Source organism: Silurus aristotelis (genome assembly GCF_946808225.1).
Source record: "Silurus aristotelis genome assembly, chromosome: 7".
Classification (NCBI taxonomy): domain Eukaryota; kingdom Metazoa; phylum Chordata; class Actinopteri; order Siluriformes; family Siluridae; genus Silurus; species Silurus aristotelis.
In genome coordinates, this window is record NC_139580.1 from 2,095,621 (window position 1) to 2,116,582 (window position 20,962).

A 20,962-nucleotide genomic window follows, 5' to 3' on the forward strand; every position below is an offset into this window, starting at 1 on the left:
TTACAATATGCTACAATTTTTATAAAATGCTCCAAATCATGTAGATTGTAATGTTTCCCCCCACAGACCCCTTCAGTGCAGATCCTCCCATTACTGTAGAAGCTCATGTGGGTTCCACAGCTCTCCTGCCATGTCACCTGAGTTAAGTCTTCAGCAAACCTCCACATGTTCAGTGGCGTGCTGATAATAAGGTTGTGTTTGAGAGAAGCTTTAATGGTGCAAATGTGAGTAAAGGATATGAAGGACGTGTGGACGTTCCTGAGGACGAGCTGCGTAAAGGAAACTGTTCTCTGTTGTTGAAGGACGTCAGAATCACTGATCATGGTTTTTACAGATCCGTGGAACTTGCAGAGATGAAAAATTCTCGTAATGCAACAGAAATCAACAACGTTCAACTCGATGGTGAGAAAATTATTTAACATAAAATATAAAATATAAAAGTCACAGTGTATCAGATGTTTTATATTTGCTCACATCTGAACACATTATTCAGAATTAACAGATAAAGTGAAAAAAAGACAAATATAAACATAAATAAAAGGTTCACTATTGTATTTACTAGAAAGCCAATCAGAAAGGGTCAGAGGTCATCTGGTTGTGATTGGAGATGTGCATCAGGACTGAGATCCTGCAGGATGGAACAGTTTAAACAAGCAGTCAGATATGGAGCTGACAGGACGAGGACACAAAGACAGTTAGAGCAGCATCCAGATGTTTATCAGGTGGTTAGGAAGATGCTGTAGTTCCTCCTCTTGATGTTTTCACAGAGCACAGTTTACACTCTGCTTTGATTTGATCATTAATTGTGAACTCCATCCAGATCACTACAATATTGTCAGGATTATGGACAGGAACTCTGTTTCCCACAAGCCACTGCAGCAGGTCTCATGTTTGTTTTTACACCTGATTCACGTTTCATGATCATTAGCACTTGTGGATGAAGATCTCACCGTTCACTGCACACTTTGTCTTCTGTTTGTTGTCTCATGCTGTCGGTTCCTGCTTGTGCTCAGGATTTGTTTTTCTACTTTACTTTCTGATTGTTCTGGATTTATTGGTTATATTTAGTTCCAATATTTCTTATTGTCTGAGATCTGTGTGTGTCTAAAATAAAATAAAAAATTAATGCTTCTCATATAAAACCATTTTCTAAAAGGTTTTTGTGTCTCTACAGTTTTTTAGAGTGTATCAGCTCAGGTGGGATCCACAGCAGTGCTGCCATGTAACTGTACACATCTGTCCATCCAAACACCTCAAGTTAAATGGAGTATTGGTCATGAGATTGTGTTTGAGCGACCGGGTAAAGATCTGTGTAAAGGATATGAGGGACGTGTGGACGTTCCTGAGGAGGAGCTGCTTAAAGGAAACTGTTCCCTGGTGTTGAAGAACGTCAGTGTTACTGATGAAACTCTGTACAGCAGCTACATTTTAATGACAGACACAAAGAAACCTGTGTTGGTGCAGAACATTAAACTCTCAGTCAGTGGTAAGTGGATTAGTATCAGATGATGCTGAATACGACACGTACAGTATCAGTTCCACAGTTCTAAAATAAATAATTCTGCAGTTCTGAAGTAAAAATGTGTAGAAGAAAAGAATGAACAATAAAATTCTTATTGCTTTTCCCTCTACAGAAAAACCTGAAGTGAGGGAAGATGATCCATCAGCTCCCCCAGGTGAGTAAACATCATATTTATTTGTTGTACTAATAATTAATATGAAATCTAATAATCTTCATCTCCTCTAAATCTCTATATGAGTCAAATTCTCCAATAAAAGATTTATCACATTTCTACACAGACCTTTTAATATTTTATTAAATAATATTTAGAATAAATAATTTGTGTCTCCAGATGAAGCTGATGGAAGAAACCTGGTGATCATCATTATTTACATCGTGTGTTTTGTTCTTATCATTTTTATTGCAATTTTTCTGTCGGAAAAATCAGAGTAATTTTATAAACTTGCAGAGACTCCAGTGATCTCAGGAGCTCCAGCTCACAGAATAATAGACATGAGGAAGATCTCAGTGTGTCTCCTTTAAATCAACAAGTGTACTATTAGATGCAGGAGAACATTTCTGAAAGATCTTCACATGAAGCTGTGATGCTGAAACACCACAAAATCAGTACATGAGAAAGACTCAGTATTTACCAAGAGCTTTTTATACCTTACAGCTACTAGCATGTGCTTTATTGTTTTCATATATTTACATTTACCGCATTTAGCAGACGCCCGTATCCAGAGCGACTGACATTTATCTCATTTACATAACTGACTCAGATATGAGTCGTGCTCAGGGGCCCAGGAGTGGCAGCTTGGTGCAGCTGGGATTTGAACTCATGACCTTCAGACGTAGACATATGATATTTCTGGTTTTGATCAAAACAAAATACAGATATTTCTATTATTCTGATTTTATTTAGTCATTATGGGGTGCTGAGTGATGACACAGTTGAAAGTTGTAAAAGTTCAACAGTTTTTCTCCTGTATGATTTACAGATAAATGACTCTGTATCCAATTAAAATCATTATCTCTCTGATCACACGTGTTTCTGTAACTTTGTCTCTGCTCTTGTTTAGTTTGATTCTGTGATGTTTTGTCTAGTTTTCTGTTGCTCTTTTGTTTTAGAGTTATTGCTGTTTGTTTACAGTGCAGTTTGCTCTCTTTTTTATGTTCTCTCTCTTTCATGTTATTTTTTTTTCTTTCCCTTCCTATTGGATATAAACTCACAATCACCAACACCATCATCATCATCATCATCATCACCACCATCTGTGCAACTGCCTCTGAGTGTCCGCACTGTAATTCACGGTGATTTCCGCGGTGTGGCGCTACTGAGCTACTTAAAGATATCAATCAACATCCTCATCGACTTTTTAAATGCAAATAAAAAGTGTCTCAAGCTGATTTATTCAATCCAAACTTGTTATAAAGATTAAATACAAATGTCATTTCTGTCACAAACATTTGGTTCATATTTAAAACTCGTGCAATGTCAAAAACAATATTAAACATCATTTATAACAACAATGAAATAAGCAAAACCAGTAGGGGGCGCAATAACACTATTTTAAACTGTCACTTTGTAATAAATCCAAATGCTGATGTTACTAAATGGAATGAAACAATTATCTATCATTTGTCAGAATTTAATTTGAGAAAACCTGCCAAGAGTCAAACTTTTATAGCACTGAACAATCACCCGTGAGGTCTGTGGAAAGAAATGACCACATTCTTCTTGTGTAAAGGAGAAATAAATTCATATTAGCAAGAAAAGTAGCATGTAGGCCATGATGTAGGATCTGAGAATTCTCCTGATAAACAACAGCATATTGACATGGGAATAAAGTCGTAGATGTACAGCAGCTCAGCTCTTGCTGGGATTAAGTTTAAACATGCTCCTGAGGCTTCAGTGACCACTGTTCCTGCCCCTCTCCCCTCCGAGGATCTTCCCACTTCGTCCAGGCCTGCCTCTGGATAGTGTTCTCTTTGACTGGAGGCCACTCTGTGCAGCTGGGACGGTTTCTCATCAACGCCTTGTGTGGTTCCATGAAATTCCGGAGTAAGAACGGGAGCTTCGAGGATGGATTGGACTGTAGTTGATGTCAACAGTCTCCTACACTGACTCAGGAATACAGTTCGCTTCTGATTATCATCACTGCACCCCGCAACATTGTTTATCTGCTACAAATGGACATTCGGTGTAACCCAGATGAGGATGGGTTCTTGCTGTGATTCTCATTGGTTTGTTCCTTGTTACCAGCTCCTGTCCTGTGTTGGTTTTTAGTCCTTGTTTTATATGCTTCTGTTTGTATATTTGTGTACAGTGGGGAAAAAAAGTATTTAGTCAGCGACCAATTGTGCACAGAAATCTTTAAAATTCTATAAAAATCTGTTTGTTTTTCTTCTCATTTTGTCTCTCAAAGTTGAAGTGTACCTATGATGAAAATTTCAGGCCTCTCTAATCTTTTTAAGTGGGAGAACCTGCACAATTGGTGGCTCACTAAATACTTTTTTGCCCCACTGTATATGTCAATCAGTCAATCAATCAATCAATCAATCAATCAATCAATCAATCAAATTTTATTTATAAAGCACTTTACAACCACCAACAGGAGCACAAGGCGCTTTCCAGTAAAGCAAAAAATAGACAATAAAAAATGACTAAAAAGAATTTATTAAAAGTAAAAAATTTAAAATAATACAAAGAATAAATAAAAGATAAAAAAATAATAATAATAAAAAATACAAATAAAAAGCACAATGTACATAAAATAGCAGTTGAATCAGGGCTACGTGTTAAAAGCTTGTCTGAATAAATGAGTTTTCAACTGCGATTTAGAAATACTCAGCACAGTGACACATCGTATGTGTTGATATTGTGGTGTTTCAGGATCACAGCTTCATGTGAGCATCAATCAGAAATGTTCTCCTGCTTTCAACTTGTGTTCACTTGTTGATTTAAAGGAGACTCACTGAGATCTTCCTCATGTCTATTATTCTGTGATCTGGAGCTCCTGAGATCACTGGAGTCTCTGCAGTTTGTGAAATTACACTGATTTTTCCTCCATATTAAAATTGCAATAAATATGAGAAGAACTGAACACACGATGAAAACAGTGATGATGAGCAGCAGGTTCATTCCATCAGCTTCATCTGGAGACACAAATATTTTATTATAAATGTTTTTTAATAAAATATTAAAATAAAGTCTGGGTAGAAATGTGATAAACCTTTAATCTGACAATAAAACTGAGATAAATGGAAATTTAGAAGGTTAATGTGTCACATAATAATTATTAATACAACAAATAAATATGAGATTTACTCACCTGATGTAGCTGATGGATCATCTTTCCTCTCTTCAGATTTTTCTGAAATAAGAATTTTATTGTTCATTCTTTTCTTCTAAATATTTTTACTTCATAACTGCAGAGGCATTAAAATTCCTCTCAGTGTGGAATAAAACTCATTCTCACAGTTAATATTATTGCTGAGTCAGGATTTAGTTCACATTTTTCCTTGTGCATCAGCACCACAAATGACTGTACAGGAGCAATAATTGATCAGTAAATCTAATAAAATAATGAAGCTCATAAGACTCCTATCATGTAATTGTCAAACTGACAGATTTCACTGGAACATGAACACGTGTCAATCACATGCAAACATCCTTCAGTGTGTGTTGATCTGATGAGGGATTTTCTTCAGTCTCCTGCATGTGTTTAAACACTTCTGCTGTTGATGAAGCTGTTGTGCTGTTTTTCATTTTCTACTTTGAAACATTTACACACTGCAGATGCTTCACTGCGCTGAGCTGCTGATTAAATACTCCACTGCTGCACACTGTAGAAGTTTTAGACTTCAATTATATTTGTGTAAATCACAATGATTTTAGTTGATTTTAATAAAGGATTGATCACAGACTTAAAATATCCAATTCATATCCATTAGAATGTGTCCTTCAAATCAGAACATGAATGTTTTTTTCAAATAAAAAGAGATTTGAGTGTGAATTAAAAAACTTCTTCAAATGCAGGACAGGAGGTGTGTGTTTTCTCCACACTCATCATGTAACTCATGTAACGATTTATAATTAGGTGTGTAAAACAGTAAACTGAGTAGTGCAGTAACCACCAGAACTGAGAAACACTGACATCTACATTAATACTAAGAGTTTAGTTATTTTTTTATTATTTTATAAACGTGTGTCCTCACGTACAGAAATCTGATTTATGGCCATATATGAACATGTACAGTATATAAAATATAGTTAATATTTGTGAACATATATGAACACATTTGTAGTTCTATTGGTTGTTTGAGACATATATAATAAAGTATATGTACAAACGTGTGGAAAAAATTTTTATTAACCTTCTACCTAATGTTTCTATACATATACTTTAATATATTGTGTAACACCATTCATTATACATTAAAGTAGAACATAATATATGAAATACCTGATGTTGAGTTATTAAGTTAGTTACTATGTGAAACTAAGGTCATATAGGTCTAGGGTTAGGGTTATACTCCTAGAGAGTCATGTGAGAGGTCTTGTGCTTATCTCAGGCATCTCTGCTGTTGGATGGAGATTATCAAAAAACGCATGGATGTAAAAGCAGAGAAATGAAATTATTCAGGCAAACAATTTAATTAAGATATATTTAAAATACTTTAAAACAACTATTATTGTTTTAAATTACTCATTTATAACATCAGCATCTTATTTCGGCTGCTCCCATTAGAGGTCTCCACAGCAGATCATCCGTCTCCATATGCCCCTGTCCTCTACATCTGCCTCTTTCAACCCAACCACCTGCATGTCTTCCCTCACCACATCCATAAACCTCCTCCTTGGTCTTCCTCTTTTCCTCCTTCCTGGTGGCTCCATCCTCAGCATTCTCCTACTGATATACCCCATGTCCCTCCTCTGCACATGTCCAAACCATCTCAATCTCACCTCCCTCACCTTGTCTCCAAAACGTCCTACATGCGCTGTCCCTCTAATAAACTCATTTCTAATCTGTCCATCCTCGTCACTCCCAACAAAAACCTCAACATCTTCAGCTCTGCTACCTCCAGCTCCACCTCCTGTCTTTTACTCAATGCCACTGTCTCTAAATCCAACATCTCAGGTCTCACCACAGTCCTATAAACTTTCCCTTTCACTCTCACAGATACTCTTCTATCACTAATCACTCCTGCTATTACTCTTCTCCACCCACTCCACCCTGCCTGCACTCTTTTCTTCACTTCTCTAACACACTCTCCATTACTTTGCACTGTTGACCCCAGGTATCTGAACTCCTCCACCTTCTCCACCTCTTCTCCCTGCAACCGCACCCCTCCACTGCCCCCCCTCTCATTCACACATATGTACTCTGTCTTACTCCTACTGACTTTCATTCCCCTTCTCTCCAGCGTGTACCTCCACAAACATCATAGTTCACGCAAACTCCTGTCTGACCTCGTCCTTCAACCTGTCCATCACCACTGCAAACAGGAAAGGGCTCAGAGCCAATCCTTGATGCAGTTCCAACCTCCACCTTGAACCAGTCTGTCGTTCCTACTGCACACTTCACTGCTGTCACACTGTCCTCATACATGTCCTGCACCACCCTTACATACTTCTGACACACCAGACCTTCACATACAATACAAAAACCACAATACACTTACTCTTTTATAATATGAAGGTAAAAAAAAAAACTTAATGGTATCGTATTATTGGAGGTTTGCAGTGACTGTAATTATGGGTGAATATGAATATGGGTGAATATGGGTGCATTTTCCTTCTTCTATAAAAAATGAATAAATATTTAGAGTAATTCTGATCAGTATTAGATGTGCTGCTGACTCACTATGTGCATCGTGTTTTACAGATGACGTGTTTGTTTTTTTCAACCAGTTTTATCCCTTGTATATTTTCCTTTGCTAATATTCTAACTCTCAAACAAACATATTCATGTTCTCTAAAGGTAAACGTTTGTAGAATTTCTCATCTGTTAGCAAATATTTGTATCTTAAATCATTGTAAGATATACGCTCGCCTTTCTGCATCGTACATTTAAAAGGTTTGACATTTCATGTTGAAACAAATTGTGTACATAAAGTAAAACAAATTTTCTTGCTGATTTGTAACTTCATTAAAATTTTAATCTATTATCTATTTTTACTATTTTCAAGACCTCGTCTGTGTTACATCATTCTAAATTTTTTGCAATTTTGACTCTGGTTTGGGACATTTTTAAATAAAACTTAACTTTCTATCTCTTTTTGACTTTTAGATATTTGAGTTTTGGGAGGGACATTATTCCAACAACTTTGACTCAATTTTGGGAAAATCACTCAAATGCACTGTAGCAGTTCCAGATCAGGAGAAAGTGCAAACTGGTTATTGTACCATGCAATCACTTCTCAATGTTACTTTAAAAATGTGAAAATAATGTTTAATGTTACAGTTGTGTTACATTATGTTAGATTTGGTTCCTTGTTGTTCCCTGTTACTTGTTGGCACACAGGTTTTAAACAATTGCTTTAATTAAAGTACTGCATTATGTCCTGCTGCTTTTTTTTCTGTGTAAGCAATTTTAAACCAAAAATGTTTGATTTTTAGAGAAAGTAAGTAATAAGTTTTAGGAAAAGAGCAAATTTTATGTAATACAGAAGCAGTGTATGTGTGTGTGTGTGTGTGTGTGTGTGTTATAAATATAAATAAACATTATTTACCCATATATGAACGTTATAGTTATACATATATATATATATATGTGTGTGTGTGTGTGTGTGTGTGTATTTGGGAAAACGTATGCATTATATTTACTTTGCATATATTGCTATGAGTCAGATTTCTGTATGTGCTGATACTGTATTCAGCATCATCTGAGACTAATCCACTTACCACTGACTGAGAGTTTCACCTTCAGGACAAACTCAGGGTTCTTTTTGTCATTTGTTAAAATGGACCCACTGTACAGAGCTTCATCAGTAACACTGACGTTCTTCAACACCAGGGAACAGTTTCCTTTAAGCAGCTCCTCCTCAGGAACGTCCACACGTCCCTCATATCCTTTACCCAGAGATGTGTCTTTACCCGGTCGCTCAAACACAATCTCACGACCAATACTCCACTCAACATGAGGTGTTTGGATGGAGATATTTCTGCAGTAACATGGCAGCACTGCTGTGGATCCCACCTGAGCTGATACACTCTGAAAAACTAAAGAGACACAAAAACCTTTAGAAAAAGATTTTATGTAAGGAAAACATATTTTTATTTATATTACACACAGATATAAACTATAAGAAATAATAGAACCAAAAATAAACAGCAAAATCCAGAACAATCAGAAAGTAAAGTAGAAAAACGAATCCTGCGCACAAGCAGGAACCGACAGCATGAGACAACAAACAGAAGACAAAGTGTGCAGTGAACGGTGAGATCTTCATCCACAAGTGCTAATGATCATGAAACGTGAATCAGGTGTAAATACAAACATGAGACCTGCTGCAGTGGCTTGTGAGAAACAGAGTTCCTGTCCATAATCCTGACAATATTGTAGTGATCTGGATGGAGTTCACAATTAATGATCAAATCAAAGCAGAGTGTAAACTGTGCTCTGTGAGAACATCAAGAGGAGGAACTACAGCATCTTCCTAACCACCTGATAAACATCTGGATGCTGCTCTAACTGTCTTTGTGTCCTCGTCCTGTCAGCTTCATATCTGACTGCTTGTTTAAACTGTTCCATCCTGCAGGATCTCAGTCCTGACGCACATCTCCAATCACCACCAGATGACCTCTGACCTTTTCTGATCAGCTTTCTAGTAAATACAATAGTGAACCTTTTATTCATGTTTATATTTATATCCTTTTTTTTTTTACTTTATCTCTTAATTCTGAATAATGTGTTCAAATGTGAACAAATAAGAAACATCTGATACACTATGCCTATATTTTTATATTTTATGTTGAATAATTTTCTCACCATTGAGTTGAACTCTGTTGATTTCTTGTATTTTGCTAGTGTTTGTAGCCTCCACATGTTCCACCACAAAGGATCTGTAGAAAGCGTGATCAGTGATTCTGACGTCCTTCAACACCAGAGAACAGTTTCCTTTACGCAGCTCCTCCTCAGAAACGTCCACACGTCCTTCATATCCTTTACTCACATTTGCACCATTAAAGCTTCTCTCAAACACAAACTCTTTATCAGCATGCCACTGAACATGTGGAGTTTTGCTGAAGACTTTACTCAGGTGACATGGCAGGAGAGCTGTGGAACCCACATGAGCTTCTACAGTAATGGGAGGATCTGCACTGATGGGGTCTGTGGGGGGAAACATTACAATCTACATGATTTGAAGCATTTTATAAAAATTGTAGCATATTGTAATGAATGTTAGGACACTTGTGTGTTGTTGAACTTGAACCAGGTCACTCACCCACACAGACAGAGAGCCAGAAGATGGAAATAGAAAGGAGGATCATGATGCCTGGAAGACTCGTGTGGAGTTTTTACAGATTTCCTGATACAAACACAAACAAAGGCAGATTAGTTAAAAAAATGTATAAAAAATTCTGTTTTTTTAGAAAATGAGACAAACAGAGTCGGGGTAACAGGGTCAATTTTCTACACTGAAAGACCAACAAATCCTTCCTATTAAAATCTCATGTTTCTATCCTGTAAACAGTCTTTACCATCAGTAGTTTTATGTTGTGAATTTAAGAGGAGTGAAATTTCACCCAGAACGAGAACTTGGTTGTGAACTGATTTTGGTCTCAGTGGTACTATAATATGACGTAATGAGCATTAGTCATCTTCAAACTTCTAAGTGAAATCATGTGCTTTCGAGTGTAAATCAGGTTATCGCCTGGGACGATAGTTAATAAATAAATACTCTCAAGACAATGCAGATAAGTTCAGTGAGTTGGCAGGAAATGTGGATTCAAAACAAATGTTATTATAAAAAATAAAAAGTAACAAAACAAAAACAAATGTTGACAATGAATAAAAATAAGACACAACCCAAGCAGTCAAGGACATCTGAGGTTTGGGATAAAACACATGACAGCAGGAAATAAAGGGTACAATAAAGCCCCCTCAGCAAATCATAATTTCTGCACCTGTGAACACACACACACACACACACACACACACACACACACACACACACACACACACACACACACACACACACACACACACACACACACACACACACACAACCACCACCACAACACAGCACACATGAAGGGGAAATTCATCAATAACCACCCTGGCCTTAGGCACTCACCGGTCCCAGAACTGCCACACTGATACAGTAAAACCTGGTTGTACGAGCAACCTATAGTACGAGCAAACGGAGATACAAGCAACCGCGCTTGCAAAATTGTATCCTGTTTCACGAACAAATTTTGAAAGCACGAGCAAACCCACGCTGCCGGTTCCACGCTTTCGGCCGAGGGAAGCATCCGTCGCTTAGTTGATGACGTGTCGCTCGGTCGCTCTCGTTGCAGTCTCAAGCAGTACATATCTCCACACACACACACACACACGAATATGCAGAAACACACAAAGAACTTCAGGGACAACAAAACGAAACGAAACTAAATTGGTGCCTTTCCCACACAGAACCAACTGCCCGGAACAAACCGCAGTTCTCTATGCAAATTGATTTATTTAAAGCATTTAAAAACACATACCATATGAGTAGGATCTCCTGAAATCTGATCAGCTAGGTGAACAACAACGCACTGTAGGAACGATGGCTTGTTTAGTCTATCCAGGGACAATGTACCCGCAGAAGGATGGGTTATGACGTCTGTAACCTCAAGCGAATGAAGCGACCTCAGCACCCAACAAGTTTATATACTCTCTTCCTGTGCCATGACAGGGCATTCGGCAAAGAGCTACACCAACAACATGCAGGCAGGAAGAGCTGCATCAGACCTGCCACATTCACATGCTACGAGTAACAGGATACCAGTTTTAGTCTTTTAATTGGTATCAAATAAAACAAACAGGAATTCCTGTAGATCGTGTTCCTGCCCAATATACATGTGATTTGTTTACATTCTGTACACCTCAACCTGAACTCAGCTACTGCTGTAAGCAAAATACAGTAAACACTGCTAAAGCTAAAACTCCTGCTGTCACTACATTACAACATTTTAAAATTAAAGCGGTCACAGAAATACTTCTTTAAGTTCTCAGGACTGCATATTTGTCCATGTGCAAATAAATCATGTAAGAACACAATCTGGTCGAGAGTCTGTGATTCTTCTACCTGAACACTGAATAACCTGATCATTTCCTGGAATTGAGTAAAATCTCTGATATTTATTGTCTATTACATGGATTTTAATAACCTTGAACAAACTCCTTCTTGTGAAAAGTCTCTGAAAATTATTTTACACTGAAAGTATGTCCAGTAAGTCCAGGATGATAATTAAAGGGTCCACCATTTTCATCCTCTGAGGATTTAGTTTTTCTGACAGCAGTGGAACTATTAAACTACTGATATCACAGATTTACAATTAGATTCATATAAACAGGAATTAGAATTTTAAACTGAGCCTTACCTTTGAGATGAACACATTTTTTTGTGATTCAATATGATTTAACAGAAGTTCAGAGTTCTGAAGTTTCTGCCAGCAGCTTGTTTTTAGAGTTTAGTGTCAAACAAATAAAGCCAATGGGTAGAGTTTTCTTCTCACTTCCTCAAGGGTTGAATTTGAGAGATTTTGCATCGTAGATTTCACACTACCGAGTTTTATTATCAAATCATTCAATAAGCCGTTTAAAAAAGTTGCTTCACGCCTTGTTTTTGCTGCCTCGCAGTCCTGTTGTTTATGTAACTCTCAGTAGTTCCAAAGAATTGACATTGTGAACCTGTTTGAACATGTGTAAACAGGACAGACAGCAGCAGTGTTGTGTATGTGTTGTGTCTGAATTCTTTCTGATATTTTATCTGTCAGAAATTAAATTTACCTTGAAATTAAACCAGAATATCTTGCATAATAGTATCCTTTAAGGTATTTAAATATAGAAGCCTAAAACTTTGAGGTAAACATCGTTTACTAACTTACAGTTTGTGTTGAATTTCTGCCAGGTTCCTCATTGAAGGTGAAAGAGTTCATCATCAGATAAATGTTGCCAACTATATTCACCAAAGAATTGATTCAGCAAAATCTCAAGCTAGTTGTTTTTAAAGTGCAATAACAATATAAAATGTGTCTGGAAAATAATAATAAAAAATATATGCATGATTTAAAATGTATCATAAAACTGAAAAACAAAGTTATCAAAATCACACACAAAATCATGATTTCTGTATTTCTGTGACTGTGGTGTTTGGGGACCAAATAACTCCAGTAAGTGTCAATATTTCACTCTGTGGTTTGACTAATATTCTCTGCTACAATGCAAAGTCAACTTAGAGGGTTTTTTTTATTTATTTTTTTTACATTGAATACATGGAATAGAACAGAACAGAAAACAACATCAAATTACCATTTAAAACATTTTAATAAACATCATATCTTCATAAAATGGCAATAGGGCTCTATATGCAGTGCAGAATCTGTTGTACCATATTTCATTTGAACATTAAATGGTTTGAAATAACATATCTTACCATTAACTACCTTTAAAACTCAGTCTGGATGCAGTCTGACTGTAAATGCATGTTAATGGTCATCAAAACAGAGGGTTTCCATCAGTGTTCCTCATAACAGAACATATTTCACAGCAACAGTCTTGATCTTACAAAACACTTGCATCTCACGTGCTACTTCTGTACAGATAATAAAGTCAGGGTGATGCTCTGTACCATGAGGTTTGATCCACTTTACAGAATAGACAAGTTCTGTTATTTCCATGTCAATGCCACCTTTAAGTCCACTGATTTCCACCATCTTCCCTGGTCCAAGAGTCAATATGAACTGGCTAAAAAACTCCCAGCTCCTTGCCATACAACTCTGGTGCGTTTTGGTGATGTTTTTGAAGCTTTTGAATTCTGCCCCTTCATTTAAGGCGAAGATTCTTTCCAGGAACACAACCATGAACTAATCTAAAGTGTCTAAGAAACAATTTTGAACCAAGTAACTCAGCCTGACAAACAAAACACTTCATGAGGACAGAAAAATGTAAGGCACAGAGCTAAGCAGCCTTGCTCAAACCTCAGCGACACAAGGACTGTCTTTCACTTTGCCAACATCTATGTTGTACACAGTGGTCTGAATGAAAGTGTACATGTTGTGTAGCATAATGTTGTAAGAGGTGGCAAAAACAAAGTGTGCCTTCAACAACTCTTCAAAGGCAACAAGAGCAGAGGTTGACTTGCAGGGAATGGCATGCTGATCAAGAACGATGAAGTACTGGTGAACTGAATTCTTCTGCGATCCCACGGCCAGGAGGTAGCGCTGAGCAATAGCTGTGATTTCTTGAAAATGCTTCTCAATGTTTGTTCCACCCCGAGAAAACCAAGCAAATTGAAGAGAACCATCACCAATATGTTAAATGTAAAACAGAAAAAAACTAAAAAAACAGACAAAAACAAACAAATCTTCTTGAAGACAACAAGATGGTTCTCTGCTTGAGAGGCAGAAAACTTTCCTGGTCTTTTCTGGCCTTGGGCAGAAGATGGGATCAGATGCAACAGAAGTATTAGAGAAGAGAGGTCACTATCCCAACCTGTATAAACACATGAACATTAAAAATGTTTGGGGACTAAATCTTTCACCCTTAAAGGAGAAGTTCACATCCAGAACAAAATTGTACAGATAATTTACTCACCCACTTGCCAAGAAAAAAAATATTTATATGACAATTTTTATGCTTTTTAACCTCAAATGCTCATCTTGTCTTGCTCTGCATCAACTATTATCATTATCTGTAAATTTTTGTTCTGGAAGTGAACATCTACTTATCCTCACTCAAGATGGTCTCTGGATTAAACTCTGACTGCCTTCTTACAGTTGGTCCACCAGACCCCACTTCAGCAGACGTTCCTTTTTCTGATGAACAACAAAACAATTTAAAAGCTTCAACACTGCTTTAAGAATGATAAATGAAGGTAATCCTTAAAAAAAGTCAACATTGCAACAGAACTCCTGTGAAAGATGGCAGAATGAGATGTGTAAAACACTAAAAAGGCATGAGATTTTTTTTAGGCCTCTTTGTATAGTTTTGATTCTTAATGCTAAGTACCCAGTACCGCTTTCACCATCATAATGGCGTTCCTTAAAAAGAGAGAAATACGGATAAAGTCTTTCAATTCAACAGAAAAATACACCACCTCTAGCATGGGTATGAGATCAGCAGCACCACACAGAATTAGAACTCAAAGCTGACACTTACGTAGCCATTTTTGGAAAAATGGTCACTGAGGTGAGGGAACAAAGTCACAATTCCTCTGGCATATTTTTCTTTGACCTGTCTTGGTGGTGATGTACTGCAGTAAAAAAAATATAATAATTACAATAAAATAAAAAACGACTGTATCCTTTGCACAAGTTTAAATAACAAAACATTTTTAGAACTTAAGATCATATACCACCAGGTAATGATCATGAAGATTACCCATTCTTTTACGTCATGTCAGCTGCCAAGATGTTGACCATTTTCAACCTTTTTTCGTCCCCCAAAGACTTCGTTTGGTTGTATTAACTTATTATACACTACCCACCAGGTTTCTGGATAAGAATGGTTTCCACCAACTTAAATTTCATAAAAAAAAATTAAATCAAATAATATACAGTATATATTTATAGCGGGGAAAATAAGTATTTGACACATCAGCATTTTGATTAGTAAGGGGATTTCTAAGTGGGCTATTGACACACAATTTCCACCAGATGTAGCCATCAAGCCACATATTGAAATCATACAAAGAAATCAGAACATTTAAGTATACAAGTTGAGTCATAATAAATAAAGTGAAATGACACACGGATTAAGTATTAAACACACTTTATTTAAAACTTTGAAGAAAAGCCTTTGTTGGTGATTACAGCTTCTAGATGCTTATTGTATCGAGAGACCAGTCTTCTGCATTGCTCAGGAGTGATTCTGGCCCATTCTTCCACACAAATAGTCTTTAAATGTTGAAGGTTCCTTGGGCCTCTTTTATGAACTTTGATCTTCAGTTCTCACCATAGATTTTCTATGGGATTTAGGTCAGGTGATTGACTGGGCCATTCAAGCAACTTGATTTTCTTTCTTTGAAACCATTTCATTGTTTCCTTGGCCTTGTGTTCGGGATCATTGTCCTGCTGAAATGTCCACCCTCTTTTCATTTTCAGCGTTCTGGTAGATGGCAAATTTTGTGTCAATAGCCCACTTAGGAATCCCCTTACTGATAAAAATGCTGAGGTGACAAATACTTATTTTCCCCGCTGTGTGTATATATATATATATATATATCAGTCTTTAAAATTGTAAGCCTCATAAATCAACTTCAATCATAGAAATATAAAATTCATGTTAATTTTTTAAAAGTTGATTTATAAGTTATGACTTTTTTCTCTTCTTCTTTTGACAGAGTATTACACAGTTTAAAGAGTAGTACAGAAATTCTGTTGCAATAGTTTGCATAGTCACCTTAGTATTTGTGATTAGGTCTAAGAATTGTTCATAAAAGGTAGCAAAAAAAAAAAAAGTAAATACTTACAGTGGTAGGTGTTTCACTTTTTATCTAACGGTAATGATGCCATACAGTTTCTGACCCAAGTTGCCTAAAATAGCGAATTTAAAAATGTGACAATATTAATATGTTAATTGTGCAATATATGTGCTTTGCCATGTAATATATGTAAAGAACATTTTCGTTATTTTTCAATATGCAGCGTTTAAACACCGTCACTCCTTACAAACAGGTTGAAGTTCAAACACTTTCTTGTACTAGCACTAATAAGTACTGCTCTGCTCATGTCAGCTAAGTGTGTGTCTAACAGCAATTACATACAACTATAATACCGATAACAATAAGAGAGAGATAAAATAATTAAATTAGTGGGTGTTTTTTCCTTTGTTGGGCAGCGTTGAAACATCGCTAAGTCTATAGCTAGCTTGCCACAAAGTTATCTATTCGGAATTTCTGAAATCAAATACACAAATCTACACAAATTGCATCAAAATACAACCTATGAAGTATTATTATGTTAGGGTGCGGACCATGATTCGGACGCGGAAGTAGCTCTATCATGTTTATTATGAACACAGAGCACAACACAGAGTCCGAGAAAGCTACGAACCGCTGTCAGGAAAGATCACCACGCGAGTATAATCCCCACGGAAAGAATAATCCACGGAACGAAGAGTAATCCACGGAACGGGCCCCGCTAACCGTCCAGGGTCGAAGAAGGAGGCCTGGAATGCACCGCCAAGAAACCGGGAAAGGTTGGGGAGGACCCGAGGCGGAGCGGTGTCCCCTGCGGAGATCTGAGGTGGAGTGTCGTCTGGAGAGGGACGCATTCCTTTTCGCAGCCAGGTGGCGGTATGACGTCCCTTTCGCGGCCAGGCGGCAATGCAACGTACCTTTCGCGGCCATGTGGCAGTAGGATGTCCCTGTCATGGCCAGGCGGCGGTGTAACGTCGTCTTCGGCGGGACACTGGAGCGGAGCGGCACCCTCGGTGGAACTCTGGAACGGAGCGGCGCACTCTGAGGATCTCTGGAACGGGGCGGAGGATTTTTGCAGTACTAGCTTTATTCATTCAATCCTTGTTTTCTTTACCACTTCTCCTCCTCTCTCGTTCTTCAATGCTTTTGAAAAAATAAAAACATTTTGCTTTACAAATTTGCACATTTACACTTGTCTACTTTTATTGTAAATAAATAGTGATGTGGTGCAACAACAGTTGTTTGTAAACTTTTTGTTCACCAAAAAATTAGATTTAATAGTGGATGTAACACGCTCATGCCACTTAAATCAGCGGTGTCTAATCCTGAACACCTTGATCAGCAGATTTGGTGTATTTAATTGGGGTTGGAACTAAACTCTGCAGGATCTTGTCTCCCCAGGAGCAGGATTGAGTACTAATGCGAATTGTGGATGTAACAACAATATAAAGATTTGAAAGGATAGGTTACCAAAGATGATTGTCATTTACTCACCAACACGCAACTCCAAACACAAGCAAAATAATTATTATTTTCATTCCATAAAAAAAAAATGAATAGTGGCTAGGCTGTTCAGCTCTAAAAAGCAAAACATTCAGTAAAAGTAGTGGATTACACATGTTGCCTTTATTAAATGTCGCATTTTTTGAAGATAGCTGTATTGAGATGTGTATGTTGTATATAATGGCCACTAGAGGGCAGTGTAATACTACCAATTCAGTTAAGTTCTGACTGTGTGTAACACTGGAAGCAGTGAATAAACAGGGTTCCAAACGTGATACTCGGTGTGTAAGTCTCATCAATACATGGTACCAGGATAAATGATTAAAAATTATGAATTCCATCCGTTCGCTGGACGTATTAAAGGTGACAGGAAATATAAATGAAAACTGGAAAGCTTGCAAGCAAAGTTTTGAGCTTCATGCACTCACCAGTGGGTTGGATGAAAAAAAAAAGAAGGGAGATAGTATTGCTGCTAACAGTGGCTGGACGTGGCGCACTGGATGTGTATAACACGTCTGTCTTCACAGAAGATGAAAAAGACAAGAATGTGTGATTGAGAAAGTGATTGAGAAATTTGAGCAATATTGCACACCGAGGAAAAATGAGACGTATGAAAGGTATGTCTTCAGAAACAGACTACAAAAAGAGTCAAAATCCATCGAACAGTATGTCACGGATTTAAGATTGAAAAGTCAGTCATGTAATTTTGGGACGGTCAGAGAACACTGGTGGAGGGTTAGGTGAGTGCAGAGTGACTGGATGGGAGGACCCAAATGCAGGGTGCAAACAGGAGTTAGTCAAAACCAGACTTTAATGTGAAAAGTAGAGCAACGGGGCAAAGGCAAAAACCCAGTCCAAAAACGGTCCAGGGTCAAGGCACAGGCAAACAGGGCAATGCAGCGAGACAAAACCAAAACCAAAAAAAAAAAAGTCCAAAGTATCACAAGCCCGCAAACAGAACTATGAGGGGCAGAGCAGAAACAAAAACCGAAAAAACAGTCCAGAGTTCAAACAAGGTAACTAGGGAGGCAGAGCAGACCAGGGGTCAAGAACATGAGCAGGAGCAGGGTGGCAAGAGTTATCTCAGGAGCTAAGGAGCCGGTAATTCAAGAATTGTTATTTAAATACCTAAAAAAATACAGGAACGATAGACAGACTTTAGGTTTTTAATTTCCCTTGGGTTTTTTTTTTTTTTTTTCTTTCTTATTCTGTGTTTGCTCCACACTCCAGATCTGGAGGTGGCGGTAATGCACCTTTTCGTTGGTCTGCCAAAACGCCATAAAACACCACAAGAAGAAGAAGAAGAAGAAGAGGAAGAAGATCCTGACAGGAACATTGTGTGACTCCATGATACATGATCAAATAGTGATTGGAGTACAAGATAAAAGAGTAAGGATGCAATTGTTAAAAGAGACAGACCCTACTGTAGAAAGGGCAATACAAATTTGCCAGGCCTCAGAAAGCGCAAGGGCTCAGCTAAAGACTTTTATCGAGGAAAAGAGACAGCAGAAGTGGATGCAGTTCGACGTGCTAAAGACAGAGTAACGTCGAAAAAGAAAATGCAAGGTCAAGAAAGCAAAGGTTGCAGAAAGTGTGTAAATAAACATGCACTGAGAAAATGCCCAGCTTTTGGAAAAGACTGCAGAAATTGTGGAGGAAAAAATCATTTCGCAAAATGCTGTTATTCAAAGAAAAAAGTACAGCTAGTAGAAAAGAGGAGTGACAAGGAAGATGATGAAGCAACAATCTTCGTAGACTCAATCGAAGAGGAACAAATTAGAGTGGATCGCCCACATGGAAGTAAACGGCAGTGACGTCACAATAAAACTGGACACAGGGGCACAGGTAAATATACTTCCTATGAAGACTTTCTGAGACTGAAAAGAAAACCAAATATAAATCAAAGAATAGTGCATCTGCAAACATATGACAACTAAACTATACCTACAAAAGGAATATGCAGAGTCAGTCTATCCTACAATGGAAAGAAGAAGGATGTGATTTTTTGTACTTGTGGATCGAAACAGACAAGCTATATTAGGACTGAAATCGTGCATACAGTTTGGATTGATAAAGAGAGTCCATGTCATAAGGAAGGAAGGAATAATCAGAAAAATAGAAGAACCTACAGAATGGGTGAATTCTCTCGTAATAGTAGAAAAAACAGATGGAGATCTAAGACTGTGTAAAGATCCAAAGGATTTAAACAAGGCGATCCAATGCGAGCACTACAGACCTCCAACAAAGACATTACAAGTGCAATGAGTGGAGCATGTTATTTCTCCAAATTGGCTGCCTCGTCTGGATTTTTTTCAGATAGTGCTGGATGAGGAAAGCACAAAATGATGCACCTTCAACACACCGTTGGGAAGGCTTTGTTTCCAAAGGCTACCTTTTGGCATCAGCTCAGCAGCTGAAGTATTCCACAAAACAGTACAACAGCTCTTCGATGGAATAGAAGAGTCGGAGTCTTCATTGATAACGTAGTGATATGGGGCCGCTCAAAAGAAGAGCATGATGATGACTTCGCAAGGTCCTGGATCAAGCACAAAGAAATGGATTAAAGTTTAATAAAAACAAATCCCAGTTCAGAGTAAGAGAAATCACTAACCTGGGAGAAAGACAAGGAATACAACCAGACAAAGAAAAAAGCAATAGCAGAGCAATAGACGAAATGCCAGAGCCAAGAGACAAAAAAGACCTGCAAAGAGCCTTAGGGTTAATAAACTACTTGGGAAAATTTGTTCCAAATCTGTCAGCAAACACAAAGTCATTGAGAAGTTTGTTAGAAACAGACGCCGTGTGGCAGTGGAACGACGAGCAGGCAAAAGAGTGGTCATGGTTGAAAAGCAGTTTAACTAGAGAACCTGTTTTGAAATTTTATGACCAGGAAAAGCCTCTAAAGGTCTCTACAGATACATCACAAGCGGGTTTAGGAGCTGTTTTACTCCAGCGACATGACATGGAGTGGTACCCAGTTGCATACGCATCCCGCACGATGACGTCAGCAGAAAGAAACTATGCCCAAATAGAGAAGGAAACATTGGGTGCAGTGTTTGGCTGTGAGAGTTTCCACGAGTATGTCTATGGAAGATCAGTGATACTGGAGACAGACCATAAGCCTTTCATAGCGATAACAAGGAAACCACTGGAAGAAGTTCTAAAAATGCTCATGAATAGGAAACTACGGACAAAGTTACCATCGGAAAAGCAAAATTAACAATTAGAAATGCAAGACACTGCTAAAGAATCTGTAACTGAAAATAGAAAGGATGCTGTAGAACAAACAAAACTTCTTCAGAGACAAATAATAAGTGCAAAAAG

General features: G+C 37.7%; 4 protein-coding genes and 2 long non-coding RNA genes across 11 annotated transcripts in view; 3 read left to right on the forward strand and 3 right to left on the reverse strand.

The window, feature by feature from the left end:
- The window catches only part of LOC310728933 (uncharacterized protein), a 71,427-nt gene extending 68,884 nt beyond the window's left edge, over window positions 1–2,543 (forward strand). The window contains exons 3-6 of one of the 2 annotated variants that reach the window (XR_014534402.1): window positions 67–402; window positions 1,175–1,486; window positions 1,635–1,676; window positions 1,854–1,951. Coding sequence is in view for 1 of the 2 variants with exons in the window: in XM_083546816.1 (XP_083402942.1) it covers window positions 1,635–1,676; window positions 1,854–1,954 (143 nt within the window). In the remaining variant the exon portion in view is untranslated. Of the gene's footprint in view, window positions 1–66; window positions 403–1,174; window positions 1,487–1,634; window positions 1,677–1,853 lie in introns of both variants that reach the window. The other variant, XM_083546816.1, reaches the window with a different exon arrangement.
- Window positions 1–12,386, reverse strand: part of LOC310728943 (uncharacterized protein) — a 105,683-nt gene extending 93,297 nt beyond the window's left edge. The window contains exon 1 of the mRNA XM_083546837.1: window positions 12,096–12,386. The gene's annotated coding sequence lies outside the window, so the exon portion shown is untranslated. The remainder of the gene's footprint in view (window positions 1–12,095) is intronic.
- The window catches only part of LOC310728923 (craniofacial development protein 2-like), a 288,545-nt gene that overhangs the window by 226,300 nt on the left and 41,283 nt on the right, over window positions 1–20,962 (reverse strand). The gene's annotated exons all lie outside the window — the stretch shown is intronic.
- LOC310728988 overlaps window positions 1–20,962 on the forward strand; it is a 412,338-nt gene that overhangs the window by 189,712 nt on the left and 201,664 nt on the right. The gene's annotated exons all lie outside the window — the stretch shown is intronic.
- The window catches only part of LOC310728977, a 110,183-nt gene continuing 92,946 nt past the window's right edge, over window positions 3,726–20,962 (forward strand). Inside the window, exon 1 of the long non-coding RNA XR_014534422.1 lies at window positions 3,726–3,790. This is a non-coding gene — a long non-coding RNA (uncharacterized lncRNA). The remainder of the gene's footprint in view (window positions 3,791–20,962) is intronic.
- Window positions 4,069–20,962, reverse strand: part of LOC310728928 (butyrophilin subfamily 1 member A1-like) — a 59,562-nt gene continuing 42,668 nt past the window's right edge. For 2 of the 3 annotated variants that reach the window (XM_083546803.1, XM_083546804.1), the window contains exons 5-7: window positions 8,412–8,729; window positions 4,837–4,878; window positions 4,069–4,660 (exon numbers count right to left, since the gene is read on the reverse strand). In XM_083546803.1, the coding sequence (XP_083402929.1) occupies window positions 4,443–4,660; window positions 4,837–4,878; window positions 8,412–8,729 (578 nt within the window). In that variant the 3' untranslated portion in view covers window positions 4,069–4,442. The remainder of the gene's footprint in view (window positions 4,661–4,836; window positions 4,879–8,411; window positions 8,730–20,962) is intronic. The other variant, XM_083546805.1, reaches the window with a different exon arrangement.